At 35.1% G+C, this 24416-nt stretch overlaps 1 protein-coding gene across 1 annotated transcript; it reads right to left on the bottom strand.

The window, feature by feature from the left end:
- Window positions 1-16410: 16410 nt before the first annotated feature.
- LOC137732751 (uncharacterized) lies at window positions 16411-17910 on the bottom strand. Its single transcript, XM_068472029.1, has 3 exons — window positions 17814-17910; window positions 17431-17702; window positions 16411-17019 (listed from the first exon to the last, which is right to left on the bottom strand). Exons 1-3 carry the CDS (start codon window positions 17908-17910, stop codon window positions 16411-16413), a joined length of 978 nt encoding a protein of 325 aa, XP_068328130.1.
- Between the last annotated feature and the right edge of the window lie 6506 nt (window positions 17911-24416).

Below are 24416 nucleotides of genomic sequence, written 5' to 3'. Positions count from 1 at the left end.
TGTAAAAAGAAAATTCTGAAATTTAGGGGTGGGCACAGGCCAAGCCCAAACCTGTTTTAAAATACAATAGAATGGGCCAAATTGAGTAAAAGGATTCTGAACTTTGGAAACCTAACCCAGTTCATTTGAAACAGACCGGTTTCACGGGTCCAATTACACTTTTATTGTCAGACCATATTATTTGAATGAGAAATTTTATTTGAACTCATCTAACCTCTTTTTACACCTAACTTACTCTCTTCACCCATATTGTTTTTTATTAAATAATTAATATCTCTTTAAACCCAAATATATTACCTAAACTACCCTCTCAAATCCAATTTAAAATGTAAAATTATTTTTACACACATTCTCTTTATAAAATAACATCCCTAATTGAATGTTTTTTTCCTTTTTTTCAAAGAGGCGTCCTTTACCCCCTATAATTACATCTGTCGTATAGGACTAGCATTTCCATGGTTGTTTTTTTTTTTCCTGCTACCACAACCCATCCATAGACTTGGGATCCAAGAGATCATTCCATAGACTTGAATTTGCCAAGAGAATGTTATGCAAGCTCCAGTTCAGTCCTTTTTAAATTGAGCATTTTCATGTACTTTTTAAGAAACTTTGAAGTGATATAAGGCTGGGTGTTTTGCTGCTATGTTAATAAACATATAAACAAATTGGAGCTATTTCGAATAAAAAAGGTGCAAGACATGCCACCCGCTAGTTCGTGGTTAAGGTTAAGCAATCTTTATTTGCACCAATAATCAAGTTTTATATCTTTGCATTACTAATCAAAAGTCTTTGCACTGGTGTTTTGGGGCGCATACAGACGACAAAGAGAAACAAATACAATATAATATAAAAAGTATGAAATTTAATCCAAAGAAGAAGCAAACAAACAAAATATTCATAAATCGAGTCATACCTTAGTTGGAGGATTAAAAACTTCAAAATCACCATCCATAAATAGAAAAGCTTGTTTTTCTCTATCAGAGCTATTAGGATTTTAGTCGGAATGAACGCAAGATAAACAAAGAGTGATGTTAGGGTTTAGTTATAGTATGTGAGTCTATTGATAAATTTGATTTTTATTATTAATTTCATTTTGTACTTAATAGTAATTATGCAATAGGGTAAAATAGACAATTAATATTTAAAATTTAAGTTGGGTGTAGAAAGAAGTTAGATGGGTTTAAATAAAATTTTCCTATTTGAATAGGTATATCTGTATCGTCTCCTTTGTAATTGTAAATATTGCCGACATGCATCTTCAACACGCATTTCCAACATGCATCTTCTTTCGATACAGAAACAGAACCCTAAAAATTCTACCAACAAAAATAATAAGATTCTATGGGAAAAGCTACCAAACAAAAAAAAAAAAAAAAACAGAGCAATTTGAATTTGTAGATATCAAAACACCCCAAAAATAGAACCTCAATTTCCAAATCCAAAAGGAACCCAACTCTCAAAACTTCAATCACAAACCAAACATGCAATTCTATTGTATACCCAAAATGGAATTTTTTAACCAAAAACTTCAAATTTCACCTTTACAAAATAAAAACTATGTTCAAGACAACAAGATCCCTTGCACGGTGACTCAGTGTTGTAGTCCTTGTTCATCAAGTCTACAATAGACAATACAAAAAATCTCAATTCAAACAAAAACCCTAATTTGAAGCAGCCCCAAAATTGAATAAAAACCCTAATTCAAAAACCATAAATTGAAGCAGCCCAAATTTGAGCAAAAACCCTAAATTTCTAAATCAAAAACCACGCAATTCAAATACACCTAGGGATTTGTAGGATGATGGTGAATTTCTCGATGGCAGGGATGGGGTGGTGGTGGTCATAACTTGCAATTGGGAGGACCGGGCGAGAGTCAGAAGATGATGGCTAGCTGCTGTAATGTTGACACAATCGAGGTTGAAGAGACTCAATCACTCTCACGGAGGGAGTCTAGTCATGTAGGGGTGGTAACTGGGAGTAAACTTGGCAATTTCTTACACGACCAGTTAACATGACACGAAAATAATGGGTTTTGGATCAGCACGATAATTAATCGGGTCGTTATCAAGTCACCTGTTAAGAACCTATTAATAACGGGTTCTTAATGAGTTTACACGTGGGCAACCTGTTTCGATCCGTAAATAATTATTTTGATGATTTTAATGTTAAACTACTTAAAAACTTATTATAAAATACAATAGTCATAGTGTACATATTGTATATTAAATATGTATTATTGTTTTATTATTCTATATAACTTAAATTGTAAGTTTTATTTATTTATTTATTTTTATTATGAGAGTTTCTTATTATTATTACTGGGATAAATTTTACTTGACATTAAATCCAAATCAACTAGTATAGTATTAATAGAGGTAGAAATTCAAATTTTCAATTTTACAGTTAATGACCTAACAAAGTTTTTACTCTCATACAATCATAATCATAAATGTTTTATCCTCTTAAAAGTGAGATTAAAATATTGGAAAACACATTAAAAATAAAAATATCAAAGTAATTAAAAATTACCAAACGCATTAAAACATTGTAATAACTAATATATAGGTGCAAAAAAAGTGAAAAAAAAAAAAAATGCAAATACACGTGCTTACATTCTCCACACTTTGTGGATGGGTACATCGTGTTTGAATTTTTAAAACCCGACAAACCCTCGTGAGTAGTATTTTTAGGGGAGGAGGTTATGCATCTTTTATATAATACAATATTATCGTTTTATTTATTTTCATAATTATTTTTGTTATTCATAATTTGAATGGTTTACAATGTTTGGTTTTTCTATGCTTAGTTTATGTGGAAGAGAGTGCTAATGTGGAAAGTCTTACTGAAAACATCATCAATATAACTCTTGCAGACAATATATCAAGTCAGAATTCTAATACCATTTTTTTTTAGTGATTAATGAAAATTGAAGGGTTTTATTATCGAAAAACGTGCAAGGTTCCATAACCTTTAAACTAACTCCCTTTACCTTACATATCCTTCAACGTTTGATATTTTGTAACGTACTAATTTTTTTTTCATTGGCCTCTTATTTTGGGGTATGTAATAATTGAAATACAAATGCGTTATTATGTTTTGAAGTAATATTTATGTGACAATGTGGTACATATATACTAATTTAGTATTTTGTTTTTCATTTGATTATTTATTGGATTAAAATGTATTTTCTTTAACGGGTGACGGGTCAGGTCATATTACCGTTAATATTAATGGGCCGAGTTCGGTTCGGATCATATTATCTGTTCATTTTAATAGGTATTACATGACACAACCTGTTAAGATCTCCGTTATGGTGTGAAAGCGACACGAACATAGAAAACACGACTTGAATGTCAGGTCTAGCCAAGAGAAAGAAATGATAAAGTGGGGAGTGGGCAGATTGAACAAGTGAAAAGTAAAATCCAATCCAATGCTGGAGATTTACTGATATTGAATTAGATTCATTAATTATATGTAATAAACGGGATGGTATGAAAATCCCGTGATACTAAAATTTTGGATCGGCCACGCGTCGTAAATACCTTGGCCCACCCAGCCCCGATTCTTCTCTACTAAATATGGATCAGCCCCGAACTTGTCTCGACCCGCGGGTATAACCCTCATTTACCCACCCCTATTGAAATTTGCCTATTGTGGCTAGTGAAGAGAATTTTGAGGTATTTTGATGGATTTATAAATTCATGAATTTTGATAGAGTTTAATTGATTTTTAAATATTATATGTAAAATTTTAAGTAAATTCCTTTAACTTCTTAGGTGAAGAGGTAAGATTTGAGAATGTTTAAAATATGCTATAAAACTTTGATAGAGACAGCTTTTAGGGGCTAAACGGTAATTGACAGATGATGACTCAACTTGCTTCAGAAGCAAGGGTGTGGCCAAGTACTCATGGTAACATGTGCTAGCTAGCTTCAACAAGCAGAGCCAACGCACAATCCACCAAACTGAAATAAACACAAACAAGAGCAGTAGAAGCAAGATACATGATAATTAAGTGCATGTACATAATCAAAGATTCAAGTGAAGTTACTTATCAGTTAACCTTCAGAGTTAGCTCTGAGGATGTTCAAGTGATGCCACCCCACAAGGCTCCAATTCGTTAGAGCCCCCGATTTATGATTCTATTATATATATATATATATTTAAATCTGTAACAATTTTCTAAATTGTTTTCTGAGTGCAATTGTTTTGAGCGTCTTATTCGTGATGCACCAAGTGTGGGTACCGAGTCCTCCCAATGACGTTTTTAGTGTTTTATTAAGCATGGTTTTGTGTTTTATTTAATTTTCATTTTTGCCATATAAAAGCATGGTGTTTCGAACCCAAAAACATAAGGATGCAAATAGGAGATTTTTTTTTAATTTTTTTATTTTAATTATCTCGATTTATACATAATCATAAAAATTAAAATGTAAAAGAAAACATAGCAACCAAAGTTAGACTTTCTAAAGGCTTTTATTTATTTATTTTTGAGTACTTAGAAATAAGGAGTTTCGAACTTAAAAAAATATCCACAAAAAAGTACCTAACCACCGCACCAATTTTTTTTCTTTATCTCAATTTATACATAATCATAAAAATTAAAATGTAAAAGAAAACGTAGCAACCAAAATCCTATATTTTGTAAGGAAAACTAATGAAAAGGGGTTGAAAACTTTGAGTTTTAATAATAAGGAAGGGTAAAGTGAATAGTACCAGGATTGACATTTTAGTGTAAAAATGTGATTTTTCGTTAAAGTGAAGAGTACCGTGGGCTTTTCGTTAAAACTCCCTATTTTCTAAGGGTTTCTTGGAGTCTCGCACATGCCCCCAAAACCTCAGGCCTGTTAACCTTATTCTATTTCTCAGTCTGCCAACTGCCACGCGTTCTATACCTTTGGGGTTGAGATCCTACTTCAGTGGCCAAATAGTTTTGACGCAAAAACTGTTTTTCCTTGCACTGTTGTTTCTTGTTGGAGAACAATTCAGAAATAAACAAAAAATAACAGAAATAAACAGAACTTGAAATTATAATATTTTATTAACCAAAAATACTTGATGTGCAGAATGAAATTATACAATAAATACAAAAACTAATATAAGAATATCAATGATACTAACTTGATCACTGAAGGTAGAGGCTAGCGTAAAAGCTATGTCCTTCGAACAGTATTTTCGTCCCACTCTTGTGTTTGTGGTTCTACAACGTCTGCTCGACCAGAATTCAACTACCTAATTCTACAACCCGCACTGGATTCTAGAATTCTAGCGAATTTGCTTTGTGTGCTTACTCTTTGGAAATTTTGTACGGAAGAAAAAGAGGAAGAAAAGATGATATCACTTGGATATTGTGATTGCAAATATATAGGCTGTTTCATACCCTTTCAAATACCTGTTCAGTGTATTTGAAAGTACACAACTCTTTCTAATAGTTGTGTCTTTTAATCAAAACGTTTTTTTAATTAATAAATTAATTAAAAAACTTAATCCAAAAATTAAAATTAATGAATCTGATTAATTTTAAATTCCAAGGCCTTCCAAGGCCTTTGTCTTGATTAATTAATATTAATTGTATTTAGGCTATATTATATTCAAGCCTAATCCACACAACCATAAGGCCCAAGCTTTCAATCCATTTCCAAATAGTCCAAGTTCTAATTACTAAGAAGAAGGAATAAGCTTATATAAAGGCTAGTGAAAAAGTGAAAAAATACTGTTGACCAATATGGGACAAGAGGATCTCAAACTCCTACAGTTTCTCTGCCCAACTTCCCTGCAATACCGTGCCATATTAGTAGACTTCTGTGACTTTCCTATGTCGAAGAGATTTCCCTGGTCTACATCTACTTAGATCAAATTACCATATTTCCGAAAAGGAGTCAAGCTTGTGGTATAATTGAATATATCGAGTGGTATTGCAATTCCCATTCAAAGTTCCAACTTGTACAATTCTAATGTTTCCACTGTTGAGATCGAAAAAGAAGACTGTACTTTCATATTTGGGGTAGTATCCTTTGAAATACCTACGACTGATCACGCAGAGTACCCACGAAACAAAGAGGAGTGTGAATTTTTTTATCCTGTTAGGACTTACCATGATGTGGATGTTGTAGTCTTTCTCCCACGAGTTTCTTCCTATCATAATAATTCTTCAACAACCATATATCAAATTGGTTATCCTTTGTTACTGAAGACATGTTGGATGGTTAACGATCATTTTCCAGTTAATCGTGTAGGGTGCGATCTTTGTAGTTTGGCAAGTTGGGACGAGTAGTCGATTCGAACTCTTCCTTTCCAAAGTCGAAAGAAAGAATGAAGTTCTTGTATACATTTCCATGGTCAGAAAAGAAAGCAATCATGGTATGCCAATGCATTTTCTGTATGCAGATACATAACTCTTATACAACAAGGATGAACTGAGGCTAGTAGTAGCAATTAATTTGTACATGCACAGTTGCAAAAGTTGGGCACTTGACTAGAATACGCGACGTCTTAGATGCAGTCAACATGCGAAATGGTGATTTTGTGGGAGTTTGGTGGGGAGGTCTATCAACTGCTTCGTGTTCTTCCTGCTATTGACCATTCTTACGCTCTCCACCATAAACTTTTGTTGTAAAAAAAAGCTTCAATTTTCATCCGTACTTATTTCAAAATTCTCTACCTTTTTTCTGAGTTTTTACCCATGGTGTCTTCAAGTGAGAAATCCCAATTAGTCAAGGTTTCTCCATTCGATCTCCTTCTGTCGAGAGTTCGTAATCAAGAGGAGTGTGTCTAAATGCACCATGACATCCTAAATGATTGCAACGTCTGGTAGGAACCCGGCCATGACATTTACACTGATATGCTGCTGTCGTCTAATCCCAATTTTCCCAGTACTAAAGTCTTTCCCTGGTTTTTGGACTTGGGCCTGCATTTTCCCTTTTTTGCCTTTATGAAAGGCATTTTGTTGTGTTATGACATAGCCATTTGCAATCTTTCTCCTGCTGCCTTCAAATTTCTTACCAGCTTCGAGTTGCTGAATCAGTGGTTCAGGGCTAAGTTGGACATCCCCGAGTTTAGGATGCTGCACAACATCTGGTCAGGTTCGGATGATCATTATTACTTTAGGGCCAGAGCTAGTTTGCTAAGGAGACATACATCCAGGACATCCTCTGTCATGACAAAGAATGGTTTGGGGACATACTGGTTGTTGATGGAGCATGGGAAGAGGATATTAGCGGAATTTGGATCAGATTAAGCCCTTCAATTGTTCCCAATTTCAAAGATGAGTTGCCTGATTTAGAGTGTGTCGTCTGGACCTAATTCGTCGACAATGCAAATTTTGGCCATCTATCGTAACTGGAAATGACTATTTTCCATTGAGCACTTCAATGACTGGGGAAAACATATTGACATTTTTCACCGTTCAGATTCCCTCTAAAGAACCCAGAGTGGGTTGATGCTCGCAATGCCCATAAAAGGACTTGTTCTTTTAGACTAGCAGTGGCCTTGTCACCTCTCTCAAAGAAGCGAAACTATCCTGGGAGTTCTTATTCTCGTCCACTGATTGTGACTCTTCAGCCTCAACTGTTGATCAAGGACATGCCCTCCAAAGATCTTGGAGAAGAAGAAGAAACCCTTCTTTGAATAAAAAACATGCCACTGTTTTAGAGCCACCAACTTCTAATGCCTCTACCCTTGTATCCATGGTAGACAAACCGCCTTTTTCGCTACCTCTGCTTTCTTAAAATGTTGCTCCATTTTCTGGAGTCAGAGTCCCACTTTCCTCATTTGATTCTTCAGCCAACCGTTCCATATGTGCTGATGAAGCCACCGTTCCTTCAATCGCCTCAACATCAACTTCTGTTCCTCTACTACAAGTGTTTGTTAATGAACCTTCTCGTCATGATGGTTTTTCATCAATGACCCTGTTAAGGTCAGAGGGAACAACTTATCCTCCTATTGTGATCCATCATTTGGTTGATCGAGTTGCCCTTTCTTCAGATGCCAACGGTCTTCGGAATACGGATTATGCTTAGGCGTTGCTCGAAGTCGCGATTGCCTTTACTGACTTCAAAAAAGCTTGTACTTCTCTAAATGATGTCATGATGCGATGTTACAGAAGCGGCTATGAGGTATTCATCTTGATTCCCCCCATTTTACTTCATTGATATTCACGAATCTTCTTTTAATATAGCCCTTGTGATAGGCCAACGTGTGGACGAAGTTCACCTTATTCCAACAAGCAAGGTGAATTCAAGAGTTGGAGGGAATTGCAGGCTTTGATATGGCTGCGAGGATTAAGGGAGAATGGCAGTCATTAACCCAATTTGAAGAACTTAAGAGTGCACATGCCAAGCAGTAAGCCTCAGACTCTACCCATGAGGTAGAGATAGTTTGGTATATCGACCTTGCTACTTTTGAAGAGGTGAGGTCAAGGATTATGGAGAAATATTTGAGGTAATTAGAGAGGAATTGTGGAAACAAACCAAGCTCTTACTGTCTTAAAAGAAAAGTTAGAGCGTGTGCTAACTTCGGAGCAAAACGCTTGGGCTAAGGAGCAAGAAACTCTTTTAAAGAAGGTTGATGATCTTCGTTATGAGGTTGGCCGTAAAGACGACAAGCACATCGAGGACCTTCAACAGCTCACTGATAGATACTATTATGAGGAGTATGCACTTTGAGAAGACCATAAGAAATTGCTTGAAGAGGAGTTTGATGTCGGATTCTTTAGTAGATACGTCCAGCGAGATCACCCTAAGTGTGTAATACCCTGAAAATTTAAATATACGAATGTGTGGAGAAAAATCGAAAATAAATCGATTTATGGGTATGAAAAATTGAATTGAGAACTTTTAAAGTTTTTTTTTTCCGGAAATTATTATAAATTACGTTGTGAAATTTATCGTTAGGTTGAAAAGATAGAAATGCTCCTAGTTGGCTTAATGTAATTATACGAGGACATATTTTATTCTTATATATTTTATCATATTTCTTGACATATTTGGATAAAGGATGATCCTATGAGCGAGTAAGCGAAAACCGTTCGTGAAACGGAGTTATAACGAAATAGTTATTAGCATTTAAAGTCAGAGACATTTTTGTAAATTTAATCCTTTTTAGAAGGCTCCAGATTTTCTGGAGCACTGAGATTATGCCACGTGGGTGGCTGAGATGAGAAAAAAAAAAAGAGAAAGGAAAGAGATGGATGGCTGTGATGGAAAATGAAGGAAAGAAAGGGAAAGAGAGGGACTAATCAGAGGGGAGGAAAATGAGGGAAAAGGAGAAAAAGAGAAAAGGGGGCGAAAATAGTGTCTTTGGACCTGTGCGACTCGACTGGCGGAGGCCATGAACTCTGGCCGTTTCTCGGTCAATTTCTGGTGAATTGAAGCCCTTCACCACCTGAAAAACATTCCATGACCTTCCCTCTACCTATTCCGCCATAAATTAGATGAAAATTTGCCTTGAAATTGTGCAAATCGCACCGGTGGGTGCATAAGTTCATAGATGACGATCTACTGAATCTGAAACAAATTCCTTCGATCATTACCTAAATTCTAGGGTTCCGACGGGTTCACGATGATTTGAGGTTTTTCCCGACCGAATTGGATTTCGGCCCAGGTATAAAAGTTGTTCCCCTTAACTTGCTCTACATTTTTGTAAAATTTGGAAATTTTTGGAAATTGTGAAATTTTCCGATGAGTCAGAGCGGTCGACCACCACCCACGGTGGCTCGTGCGGCAGTGCATGGTCAATGAGTTGACATTGCCTTTTTATGTGAATTTCGTTATTCCAATTATGTTTTTGGTATTTATTTGACGTGTTTTGGTTATTAACACAAATGTTGGATATTTTGATTAATTGAATATTTTTCGGAATGGGTTTGGTTATTGAATTGTGAACTACGAAAGGCTTGATCTCATTCAAGGGTATGTAGGCAGTCTAACAGAGTTAGATGTAGCCTTAAATACTCGAAAATTAATCTTTTGTTGAGAAGTAGTTTTACTAGAAGAAATTGAGGATAAAATTCATAATTGAATCATATGTTTTAGAAGTTTTAAAATATGGTTATAGAAATGTGAGAAATTAAGGAATTTAGATAAAGAATCGTGATTAATGGTAGTTAAAGCAATAAGAGTTTAATTTGGCCTATCACCGAAATTATTTCCCAAAAAAAAAGTAAATTTTCAGGGCAGGGCTTTACACTAGGGGTTGGAGCATTTTTAGAATTTACGAGGAGATTAAGCACATGGACTTTCCTTCTCCTCAGCACTTGTTGGATGAGAGGTCAGACTTAAAGGCAGAGTTAGAGGCAGAGCAAGGGAAGTGCGACCTTGAGAATTACCTGGCACCTGATGCCCCTGGCTAGTCTTCTGCTACCCTTAAAGAGAAAGATGCTTCAAAAAGAGACTGATTTGAACTTACTTATGGTCAGAAAGAGGGCATGTCCATTTCCCAATTTTTTTGTCGTAATACAAGTCTCTTTCTTTCGCTTCTTAATTTGTTTGGGAGAAATCTCGACCCGATGAATTTCTCTAAAGTAAACGAACTTCGTGTGAGAAATAAGTGGTAGAGCCGCATATGAATAAGTTTGTGGGCCCAGGATAGAGCTCATCAGCTTCCCTTGGCAATGTTGATTCGGGGGGAATGTTGCCTCCCAAACTTAGTATTCATAGAGTATTCTCATCGCGATACCCGAAACACCACATTGTTCCCATACCAAGAATTATATATTAAACCCTCGAGAACACCTTGCTCCCGCACTTATTGTAATGCGTCCATCGGATGTAAGAGTTTCAAAGTCTACCTAATAATGTTGTACAAATGGGGATTTGTTTCTTCAAGCCTTGCCTGACTCTTGGGGCAAAGACTTCAATTCTCGCAATGTGGTGCCAATAGGGTTTCCCCTAGTTTGGATTACATGTTCGTTCCCTGTGAATCTTAAGCGAAAGTTTTTTTGGAAACTTGGACATCAACATGTGGGTCGAAAACACTTTTGAATCCTTTTGTCGGACCCTATGATTTGGACCTGAGCGTTTCCGATCGGATTACTTTGGTTGGCTTAACCAAAGCATTTATGTGTATTGGAGCTATGTTGGAATAAATTCTTCTTGGGCATTGCCTAGTCTGGATGCCCCATTCAGACATGCTAACACTTGGTGTTGCGGAGCTCACTTGACTTAGTAAGTTGGTCCGAGATAGAAGTAATTGTACTTGGGGTCTAATTTTAGACATTCGAATGAGTTCTGGGTTGCCCTTTCGACTATTCCCTCGAATGGTATAGAGTATGGGTTTGAATGTTATAACCTACAACCTTGCTGGTTGCATAAACTTTACAGAGGCCAGATGATGTATTGGACTTCTGAGTCAAGGCGCCATGTGCTCGTGGCCGTAACCCGCTAATCGTTACCGCGCTTATTATGGTTTGAGTCTTCCAAGTTGCTAACCATTCTAGACGGATTGGGCTAAAGGAGGCTTATTTGGCAGTGTAACTTTGAACATTTGTAGACTTGCATTACTGGGAAGTTTACAAAGTTTGTGCCCTATTTTGAACGAGTAGGGTACTCCTTGCATCATCGAAAAAATAAAGAAAGAACACATATTTAAGACAAACATATGTTATTTATTCATGATCCAAGTAAAGTTGGTTTATGAGGGGGCGTGTGATTGAATCTGAAAATGATTGCCTTCAGATTCAGGATGGAGAATCCAACCACTAGTGTAGTTATAAGGAAAATATGATATGGCATAAAAATTACATTAGGGATCACTTTTGAAGATAAGCATATGGTAGGGCGTTAGGAGATGAGTTCTCTGTGGACTTGTCTTCGCACAGATGGCGGGGTTGTGATTGAGTCCGGAAATGATTGCCTACAAATCATGAGAAGGGAATCAAATCATGTGTAGTTCATGCTGTGATTGGCTTTGTTTCAGGCCACCTGGAGCAGTCTATAATGGCTTTGATTGTCTATAGTGGAGACTCCATCTTTTAGCAGAGGCAATTTCTTCGTTGTTGAATCTTTCATTGCTTGATAACATTGTGGGATAGCGAGCGAAATTCTATCTTTAAAGGGAACTTTTCCCATGACATGTAACCATTCTCAACCAAGGACAACATTTTATGGAGACGGGTTATCCATCACATGGAAAGTTATCATATACTCAGATGGTTTTGCTCGAAACATGAGACGTATTGTGCCCAGAGTGTTGAGTAGAGTCCCTCTAAGGGTCTAGATAGTAGATCTTCTTGAGTTAACTTCGCCCATGATGCCTATCTTTATAGTTGCCCTTCCAAAGAGGATGTTGACTTCTGGCCCGTTATCAATTAAAACCTTTCTGACGATGGCGTGTTGGATTTTTAACCTGACGATGAGGGTGCCATTAGAATGCGGGTAAGCAGTTCCTAGCCTGGTTAAAGGATTTTTCGCCTAAGGTTTTCCCTGGGTCATCTTCTTTTTCTTTTTTACTTTCTTGAAATATTTCTGTTTTCTTATTATGCGATTGATGTCTGGGAAAAACTTTTTACTTGAGTGTTGGTGAAGTGGCAATCCTGGAGTTTCTCGTAGCCTTGTTGGATGTGTTACTAGGAAGGGTTCATAGATCAATCGTTGTGGAATAAGACTCTCTAATCGGGTGAGGGCCTCCTCTATTGTTTTTATACCTTCACTCAGGATGGCAAGCTTCATTCTTTCTCTGATTTGTAAATTCTTTTTGAGGTCTTTCACCGACATATGTACCTTTAGGATGTTGTTCCAAACCTCGTTGGTGAAATAAGTATTTTCTTCATTCTGGTTTATGGTTTGTTAAAATAGCAATTTCCTCAACGTGGTCTTCATGGAATATAATGGTTTGGTCGAGAGGAATATGAATTCTCTCTCAATAAAAGGACCAATTGTTGAAACCAAATCCGTGCACCTTCGTGAGCGGCGGTTAAGCACAAATCCGTGTAATCTTGAGTAACCTGCAAAATAGTAAAACAACCGTAAACAAACCTTAGGCCGGGAGGGGGGTGTGTGTGTGCCGGCAAAGGCTCTTTGATAGTCAAGTTAGTGAATGGATTTTAGACTTAAGCAGTGAGCAAGAGAATTCATGTGTATATATTGTGTGACCGTAGATAAACCCTCATGGGTGTATTTATACCGTGGGAGAAAGGCATTTTTAGGATAGAATCCTCGTTCTTAGTCGGGAGAATCTTAGAGGATATCTAGTAAGTAGATATTGCATCCTCTTAGGAGTGATAATACTTGTGGCACATGTATATCTATAAATTGTAAAGACTCCAAGACTTATAAGATTTAATTGTGCCGATATCCGGATCAAGTCGTTGTCTTGCAGAACAAGCATGGTCATCCAGCGGAGTCGTTAAGACTCCCTTTATTGCCCCGGAGTAGAGTGATGGTGGCACCCTACCCTGTCTAATACATCTCCACTCGAAGCTGGTGAGTTTATGATTGGACTTTTGAGGTAACAGTATTCAGATCAGCCTTACTTCGGCCCTGAAAAATCATGGTCCCATAGTTGGGATGTTGAATTTCACGAGGTTATTTTTCCTTGTCATAACCCAACACTTAATCATCCCCAGTCCTAGTAGCATCTGCTGAGCTTCCAAACACTTTACCATTATCAGACATCATAACACAAATACCACAATTTCACAATATGGCCTTTTCCACTTCACCACACCCAAAACAACCTGTCCTTAAGCCTACAACTACCCCGAGATGACTTGGTAGTAGTTGCTTCAAGTCCATATGACACTCATATAGGCCATGATGAGCCATCTGCACATTCTGCAAATGAACCTGCACCTGTTACTCATTTGTGATAATTTGGTCTTGTTATGATTTCGCCAATAAAACTCCAAAATTGTGTTTTCTCCAATATTACGTTGTCCCCTGCTCAGTTCTCATCTGTCAGTCTTAATACACGGTACCCACTCATTTGGCTTTTCTTGCAAGTATTTCACCCATATTGAGCCTACCAATTATGTCGAAACTAATCAAGATCCTAAGTGGTAGCAGGCCATAAACGAGGAAATCAAGGCTTTAGAAGCTAATTGCACATGAAGCATTTCTCTTTTGGGGCATGGTAAGGAACTCATTGGATTTAAATGGTTGTACAAAATTAAATACAAATATGGTGGTATTATTGAACGTTACAAAGCTCGTTTGGTTTAAATACAAAACCGGTAGTATTATTGAGTGTTACAAAACTCGTTTGGTTGCTAAGGGTATACTCAACGCGAAGGTATTGATTATCATGACACTTTTTCTCCCACTACCAAACTAGTCACTTGCCTCTGCATTCTCACTCTTGCTTCCACCTATTCTTGGCCTCTTCATCAACTTGACATTCATAATGCATTTTCTCCATGATGATCTCATAGAGGAAATTTACATAAATCTACCTTTTGGTCTTCAGTGCCAAGGAGAGAAATTGTTATGTCACCAAAACAAGTAACTTTATTGTTTGAAACAAGCCTCTCGACCATAGCTTTTCAAATTCTCCCAAGCCATTAAGTCTGCTGGCTATGTTCAACCATAAGTTGACTATTCAATTTTCAACAAACGAGAAGGCAAGCCATTTACTGTTCTTCTTATTTACGTTGATGATATTCTAATTACAGGGAATGACTTGACTACCATTAATAGCACAAAAATGTTTTTAAATACTAAGTCCCATGTCAAAGATCATGGTAATTTAACATACTTTTTGGGCTTAGAAGTGGCACGCTCCAAGAAAGAGATTTTTATTTCACAAAGAAAATATTTATTGCATATTCTTGATGATGTGGGAATTCTAGGATCTAGGTATACTAATTTTCCTATGGAGCAAAATCTAAAATTACTTCCTGATGAAGGTGAGATCAATGATCTGGCCAAGTATAGGAGATTGATTTGTCGTCTAATTTACCTCACTATTACCCGGCCAGACATCACATATTAAGTCCACTTGTTAATAGATTTATGCAAGCTCCTCGAAAGCCGCATTATGAAGCTGTCTTATGTATCTTAAAATATTTGAAAGGTGCACCTGGCTATTTTATTTTCCTTGGAGACTCTCTTATTTCATGGAAAAGCAAACGTCAGAAAACCGTTTCTCTTTCCTCCACCGAAGCAGAGTAAAAGTCCATGGCAACAACATGTTGTGAATTGGCATGGTTACTGAATTTGTTTTGTGATTTACAAATGCACAACAAAGGGGCGACTACCTTATTTTGTGACAACCAGGCTGCCCTTCATATTGTAGCTAATCTAATGTTTCATAAGAGAACACAACACATTGAAATTGACTGTCATTTTGTTCGAGATAAAATCATAGAAGGAAAAATCATCACGGGATTTGTTCCATCCATGTTACAGCTTGCCAACATCTTTACCAAAGCTTTGGGCAAGGGAAGATTTCGTTCTTTGTTAGATAAGTTGGGTGTTCATGACATTCACTCTCCAACTTGAAGGGGGAGTGTTGAGTAGTCAACAACTCTTTCACAATTCAATCCTTAATCAACGTGAATTAGTGAAAAAAAATATAAAGGAATTGTTCATGTTCCTTCTTTATGACAAATAGCTAGTTTATAGAAATCATTTGTAATTATATATAGATGTAGTATTGTACAATTTAATTAATGCAATTGAAGTAAATTCAGAACTTCTTTCCAAACCTAAATTTAAAACAGAAATTGAAATTGGAAGTTGGTAGAGAATTCTATCAAGGAATTTTAAATGCCTTCCTAGGTCCAATTGTGGATGGTGGTTAATGTATGTATTGTGGCCCTCGTGGGGATAGACTTTTTAGTGTATTCGAAATATGAACCGATACAATGTTCTAGTGCATTCATCGCTGCCAATGTTAATAATAGTTGTGGAAGGGTTTCTCATGTTCCAAATACTTTTTAAACTACTAAAACGTGAATTGTCTTCTCAAAGTCCAAACATTTTTGGATGTATGTGTAATTTTCAAAATATGATGTCTTTGGTCTTGGTCCTGGACTCCTGTCATGCGATGGATTACCATGTCCTCCAGTATTTTAACTGTTATGGCGAGGCAGTGCCTTCTACTACCCTCATTTTGTATGCATGGCTTAGTTTGGTTAGTCTCAACTTGCTGGGTTATGTTTGTCCCTACTTGAGGTAAGATTGTTGTACTTTTCCCCCTTTTGGTCTTGCTACAATGAATTCGATTTATCGACAAAAAACAAAGCCTTTCTAGAGAGCTTGTCTTAGTAACTAACTCAAATCAGAAATTCATCAAAAAAGAAAACTGAAAAGAATAATTTGAAGTTGGAACTTTCTTTTAGGATCGAAAGCGAATACACAACTGTTAAATAGAAAGCGCATGCATAATTCTCAAATAAAAGCACTTACATTGGCTTTTCTTTACAAGTTTGTTAGAAAGTAGCAAATCCGAATCTAACTAAAGATAACCTAAGAATTCAAAACAAGGTTTTCTGGTTCCTATCAAATATTCCCCGTCCAAAAGTAGAAATGAATAACTCAACAAGTAATGGAAATTGCATCCATATGAAAGAGGTAACTGGAACACTGGCAAGCAGCATGCTTGGAACGACAATTGATGATTTCCCGTCAAGCATAATGTAAAGGGCACAAGAAAAGACAATCATCATGGTGACAATAGATAAAAAGAGGGTGAAAAGGCCTGCTATCATTTTTGTTGGCAAAAATTTGTGAAAATCATCTTCAGAATAACGTGATGTGAGAATTCCCAAAAACATGATAACTGAAGTTGTAGAAGAAAAGAGTGAGATTGCATCTGAAACTATAAATGTTGTGAACACCTTTTTGGTTAAGAATGTAGGAAGACCTGTCTTTTCATCATTTCCACCAGGAACTGTGAATGCTGCAGCAAACATTATGGTGACAATAAGAGCACCTACAACTGTACAAGAAGTTGATGTTTCCTTCATTGATTTTTCTGCCTCTCTCCCCAATTCTTTGTGATTCTCCGCAAATACTTTTCGTGGTGTCTTATTATCTTTGTTTACAGATTCACAATCCTTGGGATCTACTATGCTCTCCACCTCCTGCATTTTTGTTGACAAAATTGTTTATGGATGTGACTTTGAAATCTTTATCTCTTCATATAAATCCCTCAACTTTTGACATTTGAGACACCACATAACCCAAAATCATTAGTTAAGCATGTAGGATGATAGTACAGTACGTAGTTAAATAATAATGTTTTCCTTTTAATTTCAATTTTTTTCCCATAATGCTTGTGTATGTTGACAAACTTTTTGTTTTTATTTTTAATTTTTAAAGAGAATAATTTTTGCATTCTCTTTTTTTTTTCTTTGAAATTGAATAAATAGAATAACAAAAATATGTGAAGGAGTAGGAGAAAATGAGAGTAAAGTTATAGCCACAAAAATATATATAAACAACATATAGGCTAAGTATTTCATAAATATAAGCATATATAGATAAATAATCACCTTGAACCATTGTAGTTCTCTTTGCATTTGCAAAGCTGCACCTTGAATGTGATCAATTTGTGACAATGGGGTAATTCTTGCTATTGTATGTAGCAGATTATTGCCAGAGTAATCTCTCCACCCCACTCTTTCCCGTATTTCATCGGATGGATCGAAGCCAAGTATATTTTCTTTTTTAAGTAACTGATCATATATAAAATCATAAACTTTGTGGTGACGGCATTCAGCTGCAATTTGCAACAAGGTTTGGCCTTTTTCGTTCTTAACGTCATCTACAGGATATGAGGAATCCATAAAAAAATGAGTAATATACTCCACATGCCCTCGTTCTGCTGCCACGCACAGTGCTTCGTTCAATTTCTTTCTTTTATAATAACTCATACCTTGTGCTTTCACTGCTTTACACATGAAAGGTAAAAACTGCTTGACCCGCTCATGCATCAATTTCATCTGATATATACGATTGATTCCTAGGTTCATTAAAAGTAAATACAAAGTTACAATCATTTTAATATAATATTGACTATTAATAAAGCAATCATAAAAGTTAATGATAGGAATGTGTATGTGGCCTACCCAAAAGTGTTTGGAGATTCGTCAGTAGTCCTCGGAATAAACCCATTCCTGCATTATAAGTCAATTTTGTCATACCCACCTATGTGTATTGCTTTGCCTTTTATTATTATTTTTTTTTCTCCTTACAAAAATGTTATTTTTATCACATTTGTTGTATCATATTTGTACTATCTTTCTAATTAAGGTGAGACACACTTGAATCAATGGACCTACATTTATTAGAGAAATGTGCAGGGCCGATATATAAACTAACTAAAGAGACAAAAAAAGCTCCAACATTTTAACCATCTAAAAAAAAAGAAAATCATAAACTTGTATTTTATGGAAGATAAAAATTCATATTCTATATTATGAAAAAAAAACAAAAATCATATTTTAGGTACCAAACATATAATCCATAGTCATTGAAACTTCAAACTTAATTAATGTTTTAACAATGCAAAGGCAAAAAATTATAAGAATTTAAATTCATCTGACCAGTTTTATTGGATTTCCCCGAAAGGACTAAGTTCATCTTACCAATTCAAAATCCTGAAGCAAGTAAAAATTGGAAAACGATTTTTTATTTGGTTTTCCTGTGCGGTGGTGCCCCAACTTGTTGTTGGATTTTTACCAATAGACTGTAAGCTTCCGTCCCCCATTTGGTATCAGAGCTAAGTGAGTGGTAATTGCATTAACATCTTTGTAATTTGCAAGTCAGGTTCATATTTCAGTCTTTCAATTTACAGTTTATCCTATCTCTCAGTACAGAAAATTAGATTTTCATTCCTCTTTTTTTCTATTCTATTGATTGAAACCTTATTTCTTTGTAATTTTTTTATCAAGGTCCTTAGGTTTTAATGAATATCATTATTTCAATATACAACATAATTACATTAAATTTCTAAAATATTCATTTATTGTTAGAAAAATTACATATGGTATATCTATGTTTTATGGCTAAACTTTGTATCATATATTTATACTTTTAGTTTATACCCACTTTTAATTTGCAACTTTTTTTTTTAAATTTGTACTATTTTTTTTTAGTTTTAATTTGTACCCATGTATTAATTTCTTTTTGTTCCCATATTTTTTTTAAAATTTCATTTGTTTAATCTTTTATTTGTACTGTAATTTATTTATAATATACCCATTCTTCTTTATTAATGTACCACTTTGTTATATGTAAAATGTACCAATTCTTTTTGTAAAATGTACCAATTTTTTATTTAACACAATGGATACATTCTTTTACCATTTATTATTTCATATTGTTACGTAGTTTTTAACTATTTATTCAATCAAAGTGTTTGAATTTTTTTATTGTAGCCGTTTCTAATAGTATTATAATAAGGGATTTTAAATTTATAGGATTATAAATCTCATAAAATATCAAACAATTAATGTCAAGATTATAGAAATATAAATATTAATAGTAATATAATGAGGTGTACAAAGTCAAAGAGTTTTGATCAAACTTTGAATACCATTAAGGTTTTAGTCAAAGAGTATTAAGGACTAGGGATTGCATCCAAAGTACTTTTTTATTTAATTTTTTTTTTATTATGTTCCTCAATTCTTGCCTTTTTTAACCTTTAAAATTATATTGGTGGAATCACATAGTACTAAGGTTTAGTGATATTCCTCTTTACTTGTAAGTGAGAGGTCTTAGATTTGATTCTTGTCAAAGGCAAATTCGAACCAAATTATTATGACTACCCATTGTAAGGTTTAGCCACTACCCTACCCCTTATCAGGGCCGGTTCAGAGATTTTTGAGGCCCAGGGCAACGCCAAAAAAAGTGCCCTAATTTTATATAAGAAAATTATTTATTTTCATACGTAAGACATCAATAAAATTATACTTAGAAAAACACTTCAAACTCAATAATTTAGAAACACAGAAAGACTAATTATACTTAGAAAAGCACTTCAAACTCAATGACTTTTGTTTTCCATCTGTTTTTGTATAAATTGTGAGGCGTTTTTTCTTATTTACTAACCTTGTCAATATGGGACTTAAAAAAATAATGATGTTTTTGAGTCTTTAATTGATATGTATTAGTAATGAATAGTCACTAAATTAAACATTTTGATGACACATCATATAATTTGCAAATTTGCTCTAAAAATTTGGTCTATGTATTACTCATTGTTGAAGATTAGATTTGAATTGAAACAAATATTTAAAAATAACAACCCACATAGCTACTTGCTAATAACTAAAAATAAGTTAACAACCAAACAAAAATTTGTAAAAATTGAGAAAAATAAACATGCACATAGCATTTCGAACTTAGGACCTCTCGTCAATTTTAAACAACAAAAACCATTGCTTCTAATTAAACTTCTTAATCCTTTAACCAAATTTTATAAATTTACTCTTATGAAAAGAAATTTGTAAAAATTGGAAAGTAAATAAGCACATGTGGTGTTTTGAACTCAAGACCTCCTCCTTATTTTCAAATGACAAAACCATCACTTCTAGTTAAATTTCTGTGTCATTGAACCAAATTTTATAAATTTATACTCTTATGAAAACATATATAAATATACCACCCTAATAATTTTGGTGCCCCCATTTTTTTTGGGCCCTGGACGGTCGCCTTGCCTGCACTGAGCCTGGGCCGGCCCTACCCCTTATAGCATCTCCAAGAGAAACTGTAAAACCTTTAAAACTCTATTTTAAAGAGTTAAATATGAAAAATTCATCTCTAAGCGACTCTATAAAGGACTCTATATAATAGCAAAGTCAACAGTTGCTTTTAAATTTATAGTCACTGTTCATATGCTAAATGTTAAAATAAAATCACTAAAAACCCTTCAAACTCAATTTTCTTTACATAAAACCCACCATAAACTATTTTTCTAACGAAAACCTGATGACTAGACTCTCCCTAAGCAAATTACCTAAATGAGATTGTGTCATATTTAACATTTTTCGGGTTCCCCAAATTACCCTCAATTAAGTCACTATAGCATTTTATGCTGATATCGAAATTAAAATTGAAAGTTTCTTTAATTGCTTGTAACGTGTACAATGGCTTCCAAATTGTAATTGATGTAGAATAAGTTCAAAAAGTTTTTGGACTCATTTGGAAATGCTTTTAAAATGACTGAAAACACTTTCGGTCGTATTAATTTTGGTTTCCAAAAGCACTTGAGAAGAAGCACTAAATATATGCTTCTTGCAGGAAGCACTTAAAATGCTTTTCCAAGATCCACTTGGATTTTTACTAAATATTGATTTTAAAAATATTTTCACCAAAAGCACTTTCAGTTATTTTAAAAGTATTTTCAAATTAATGTATTGTATTGATTTAATAAAACCTATGCTTTTGTTTTCTTTAAAACAAAAAGGGGTAAAAATTGATGTGTCTAGTAAATGACTCCAAACAACTTGAGCTTGGTATCCTTTGTATCATAAGCAAGCCAATAAATCAGGCCTGAGCAGCATGATATTTTGTTTGGATCGACTTATTTATAACCCTAAGTAGGAACTATGGAATAAAGATATTCATATATTTTTGTAGTAGCATTATGGAACAATTTACCGTGGCATTAACAAAAACCAAATTGGATTGCAGATATGTAAAATACCTAAGGAAATGAGATGCCTTTGATTCTCATTTTGGTCTGAGAGATGCCCTTGATCACTTTGGTCGCTTTCATGTTTTTCAACGTTTATATGATTATCCTTGTTGACGAAAGGAAGACGTTTAATGTGTATTCCTATCAAGATAAAGAACACAAGCCCAATCATTAATCAAGTAAATACTCTTAGGGTATATTGTTACAAAAATAAACATATAATGACGTGTAATTCTAGAAATTGAATCAATTTCAGTAGGTGGACTAACCTTAATAGGGACTCACAAAATTAGACTTTTATCTTTAAAAAAAAATATATATATATATATATATATATATATAAAATAAGAAAATAAAAGGCAATAATTAATGTACTAACCATAATAGATTATTTTTTCCCATAAACTGAGTCGGCTTCCACTTTTGAATGCAAAACGGTTACTGGCCAATGTTACTAAGGGGACATCTCCCTTGCTGTCCTTAGTCATGGCCAATTTTGGATAACGTTGAATCAAATCCCACGCAATATCTATATAAAAGAAGTGAGAAAAAGAACATTGTTAATAAAGACAAAATTTATAACAAAAAAAAAAAAAAATCACATGGTAAAAAATTGTACCAAGTCTATTATAATAAAAACCAAGAGAAATAAGTTGAGCGGCATCGGGAACTTTTAATATTTCGTCAGGAGTGAGAGAATAGAGGTAGCGAGCCATTCTTTCCCCTTTTGTCATCTCTTGGGCCACGACGACAACTAGAGGCCTCTCGAGATGAGAAGGTAAAATAGTAATTAACTCTTCGTTCTTTGCAACCATGCGTTTAGCTACTTCAACCATTTCTGGATAAAAATATATTAATGTATAAAGAGCTGTTAAACCATCAGTATCTTGAATTTTCAAGTCGTCCTTTGTCATTAAATCCACCAACTGTTCTATAACGCGCACGCTGCAACTCCTGAAATTCCAGATTGCACAGTGAAGAGCTGTGCGGTCATGTAAAATTCTTGCACTTCTTTCCTCAGGATGTTTGCCAAGAAACTCGATTGCATTATGCCAATCATTAGACTTCACATATTTGACGAAAGTTTCATGGATATCGTTGGCATTGCTGTCATCATGTCCTGCTCCTCCTGCATGCCATGTTTGTGGGTTAGCCATACTAAACCTAAATGTTTATCATTAATTTACTATTTAATAGAATATATAGAAGTATTAATTTGTGAGGATCAAGGTATACATATGTATACCTTCAGTGCGTCCTTCTTCCATGGTCAACTCTGGCCTAGCATCACGGTCAGTCAGAGTTAAAAACGGATGCGCTTGACGAAGTGACATCTTTGCTGAAAATGAAAATTTGATGTTAAGATGACAGATGTTATTGTTCAATTCTCAACTTTCTTTTTTCTTTTCCCTTCATACAAATGCATATGCGTGTGAAAATAATTACAAAATATTCTTCGTCATCAAATAAGAATAGGATCATGGATCACCTACAAGGTACAAGTACAACTATTGCTGTATGTTTAAAAGTTTTTAACAAAGTATCCCATGCTTCAACTTTTTATGTATGTACGTACCATGTTCATCTGGTGGATTTTCATCAGGCTTCAATAGAAATGACAAAGTATCCCATGCTTGCTTGGCCTTGGTTTCTGTCTTGACTAATTGATAAGTATCATCCCCGCAAGAACTCTGGATTGCATATAAGGCCTTGACATTCTTCTTCTTCCAAGCCTCATTATCACATTCACCTTCTCTTACAGGAGGTCTATAGCTGCCTTCGACAACGTCCCAAAGATCTTCAGCTAACAAGTAGCTCTTAATCCGAGAACTCCAATCAACATAGTTCTTACGGTTAAGAACTGTAGGAACAACTATAGCTGCCATGTTCAACCTGCCCATTTATTCAACGATATTTATGTTAATCGAGCATATATATGCAGAAAAAAAAAAAAAAAAAAAAAATGAGAAACAAAGTCAGTCTGTGGGCTAGTGCCATAGTGGAAATCAAGTAACCCACCTAACTATTGAGAAAAAAAAAATGACACTACTCTGTAGAAATGCTAAGAACAAGACAAGAAATCATAGTTTGTGTGTGTATATATTTCGAAAACAAACCTCAGGTCGGCCCTAAACAGAGGCAAGGCAACAAGATCCAGGAGTAAAAACAAACCGAAGCCCCGATCTGACAAGGAAGAACCTGCAATCCAGAATATAAACAAATTTGAAAATTGTAAACACGAAAAAATCCTGAAACAAGAAACAAGAATACGTGTACAAAATATATTTTTGTATTAATGATTTTGGGGTTACAATCTCTTTATAATTTGATCCTCTGATTCTATCTTCGTAGGGTGTAGGTTTGTGGATGAGCTGTTGATCCAAGGGGTCGTCGGGGCTTGATCTAGGGATGAACAGTTGATGAATGGATCTTCAAGGGGCGTTGGGCTTGATCTTGAAGAATGGGTGTATGGGTTTGTTGAGGTTGTTGATCCAAAGGGCCGTTGGGGCTTGATCTTAGGATGAACGGATGATGAATGATGAACACTTTCTTCAAGGGGCTGTCGGGGCTTGATCTTGAGTTGGTGGAAGTTCTTCAAGGGCCGTTGGGGCTTGATCTTGAAGGAGGATTTGACGAAGAACGAAGAGTGCTTTCTTGATCCTTCGGGATTTTCTTGAGAGCTTTAGAGTTTCAAGGCCTCAAGGTTTTGGTGTGTATGTATATTCCTCCTCTTTCCTCTTGATGGAGAAGGCTATTTATAGGCTAAGAGAGTGAATCACCACCATCCATTTTTGGTGAAGTGAGTGGAGTTGGTAGGTGAAGTAAATGTGTAATTAG

The sequence above is a fragment of the Pyrus communis genome, chromosome 4, assembly GCF_963583255.1.
Source record: "Pyrus communis chromosome 4, drPyrComm1.1, whole genome shotgun sequence".
In the NCBI taxonomy this organism is placed as follows: Eukaryota; Viridiplantae; Streptophyta; class Magnoliopsida; order Rosales; family Rosaceae; genus Pyrus; species Pyrus communis.
This window is presented reverse-complemented; position numbering and strand designations above follow the sequence as displayed.

Bases quoted from the DNA above. Each gene is read 5' to 3' on its own strand.
- LOC137732751 (XM_068472029.1), bottom strand. From the start codon at position 17,910: ATGAACCTAGGAATCAATCGTATATATCAGATGAAATTGATGCATGAG. The intron at 17,703-17,813 runs GTATGAGTTATT...CATATCCTGTAG, and splicing joins TAAAGCAGTGAAAGCACAAG to ATGACGTTAAGAACGAAAAA. The intron at 17,020-17,430 runs GTGATTATTTAT...ACAAAAATGCAG, and splicing joins GAGAACTACAATGGTTCAAG to GAGGTGGAGAGCATAGTAGA.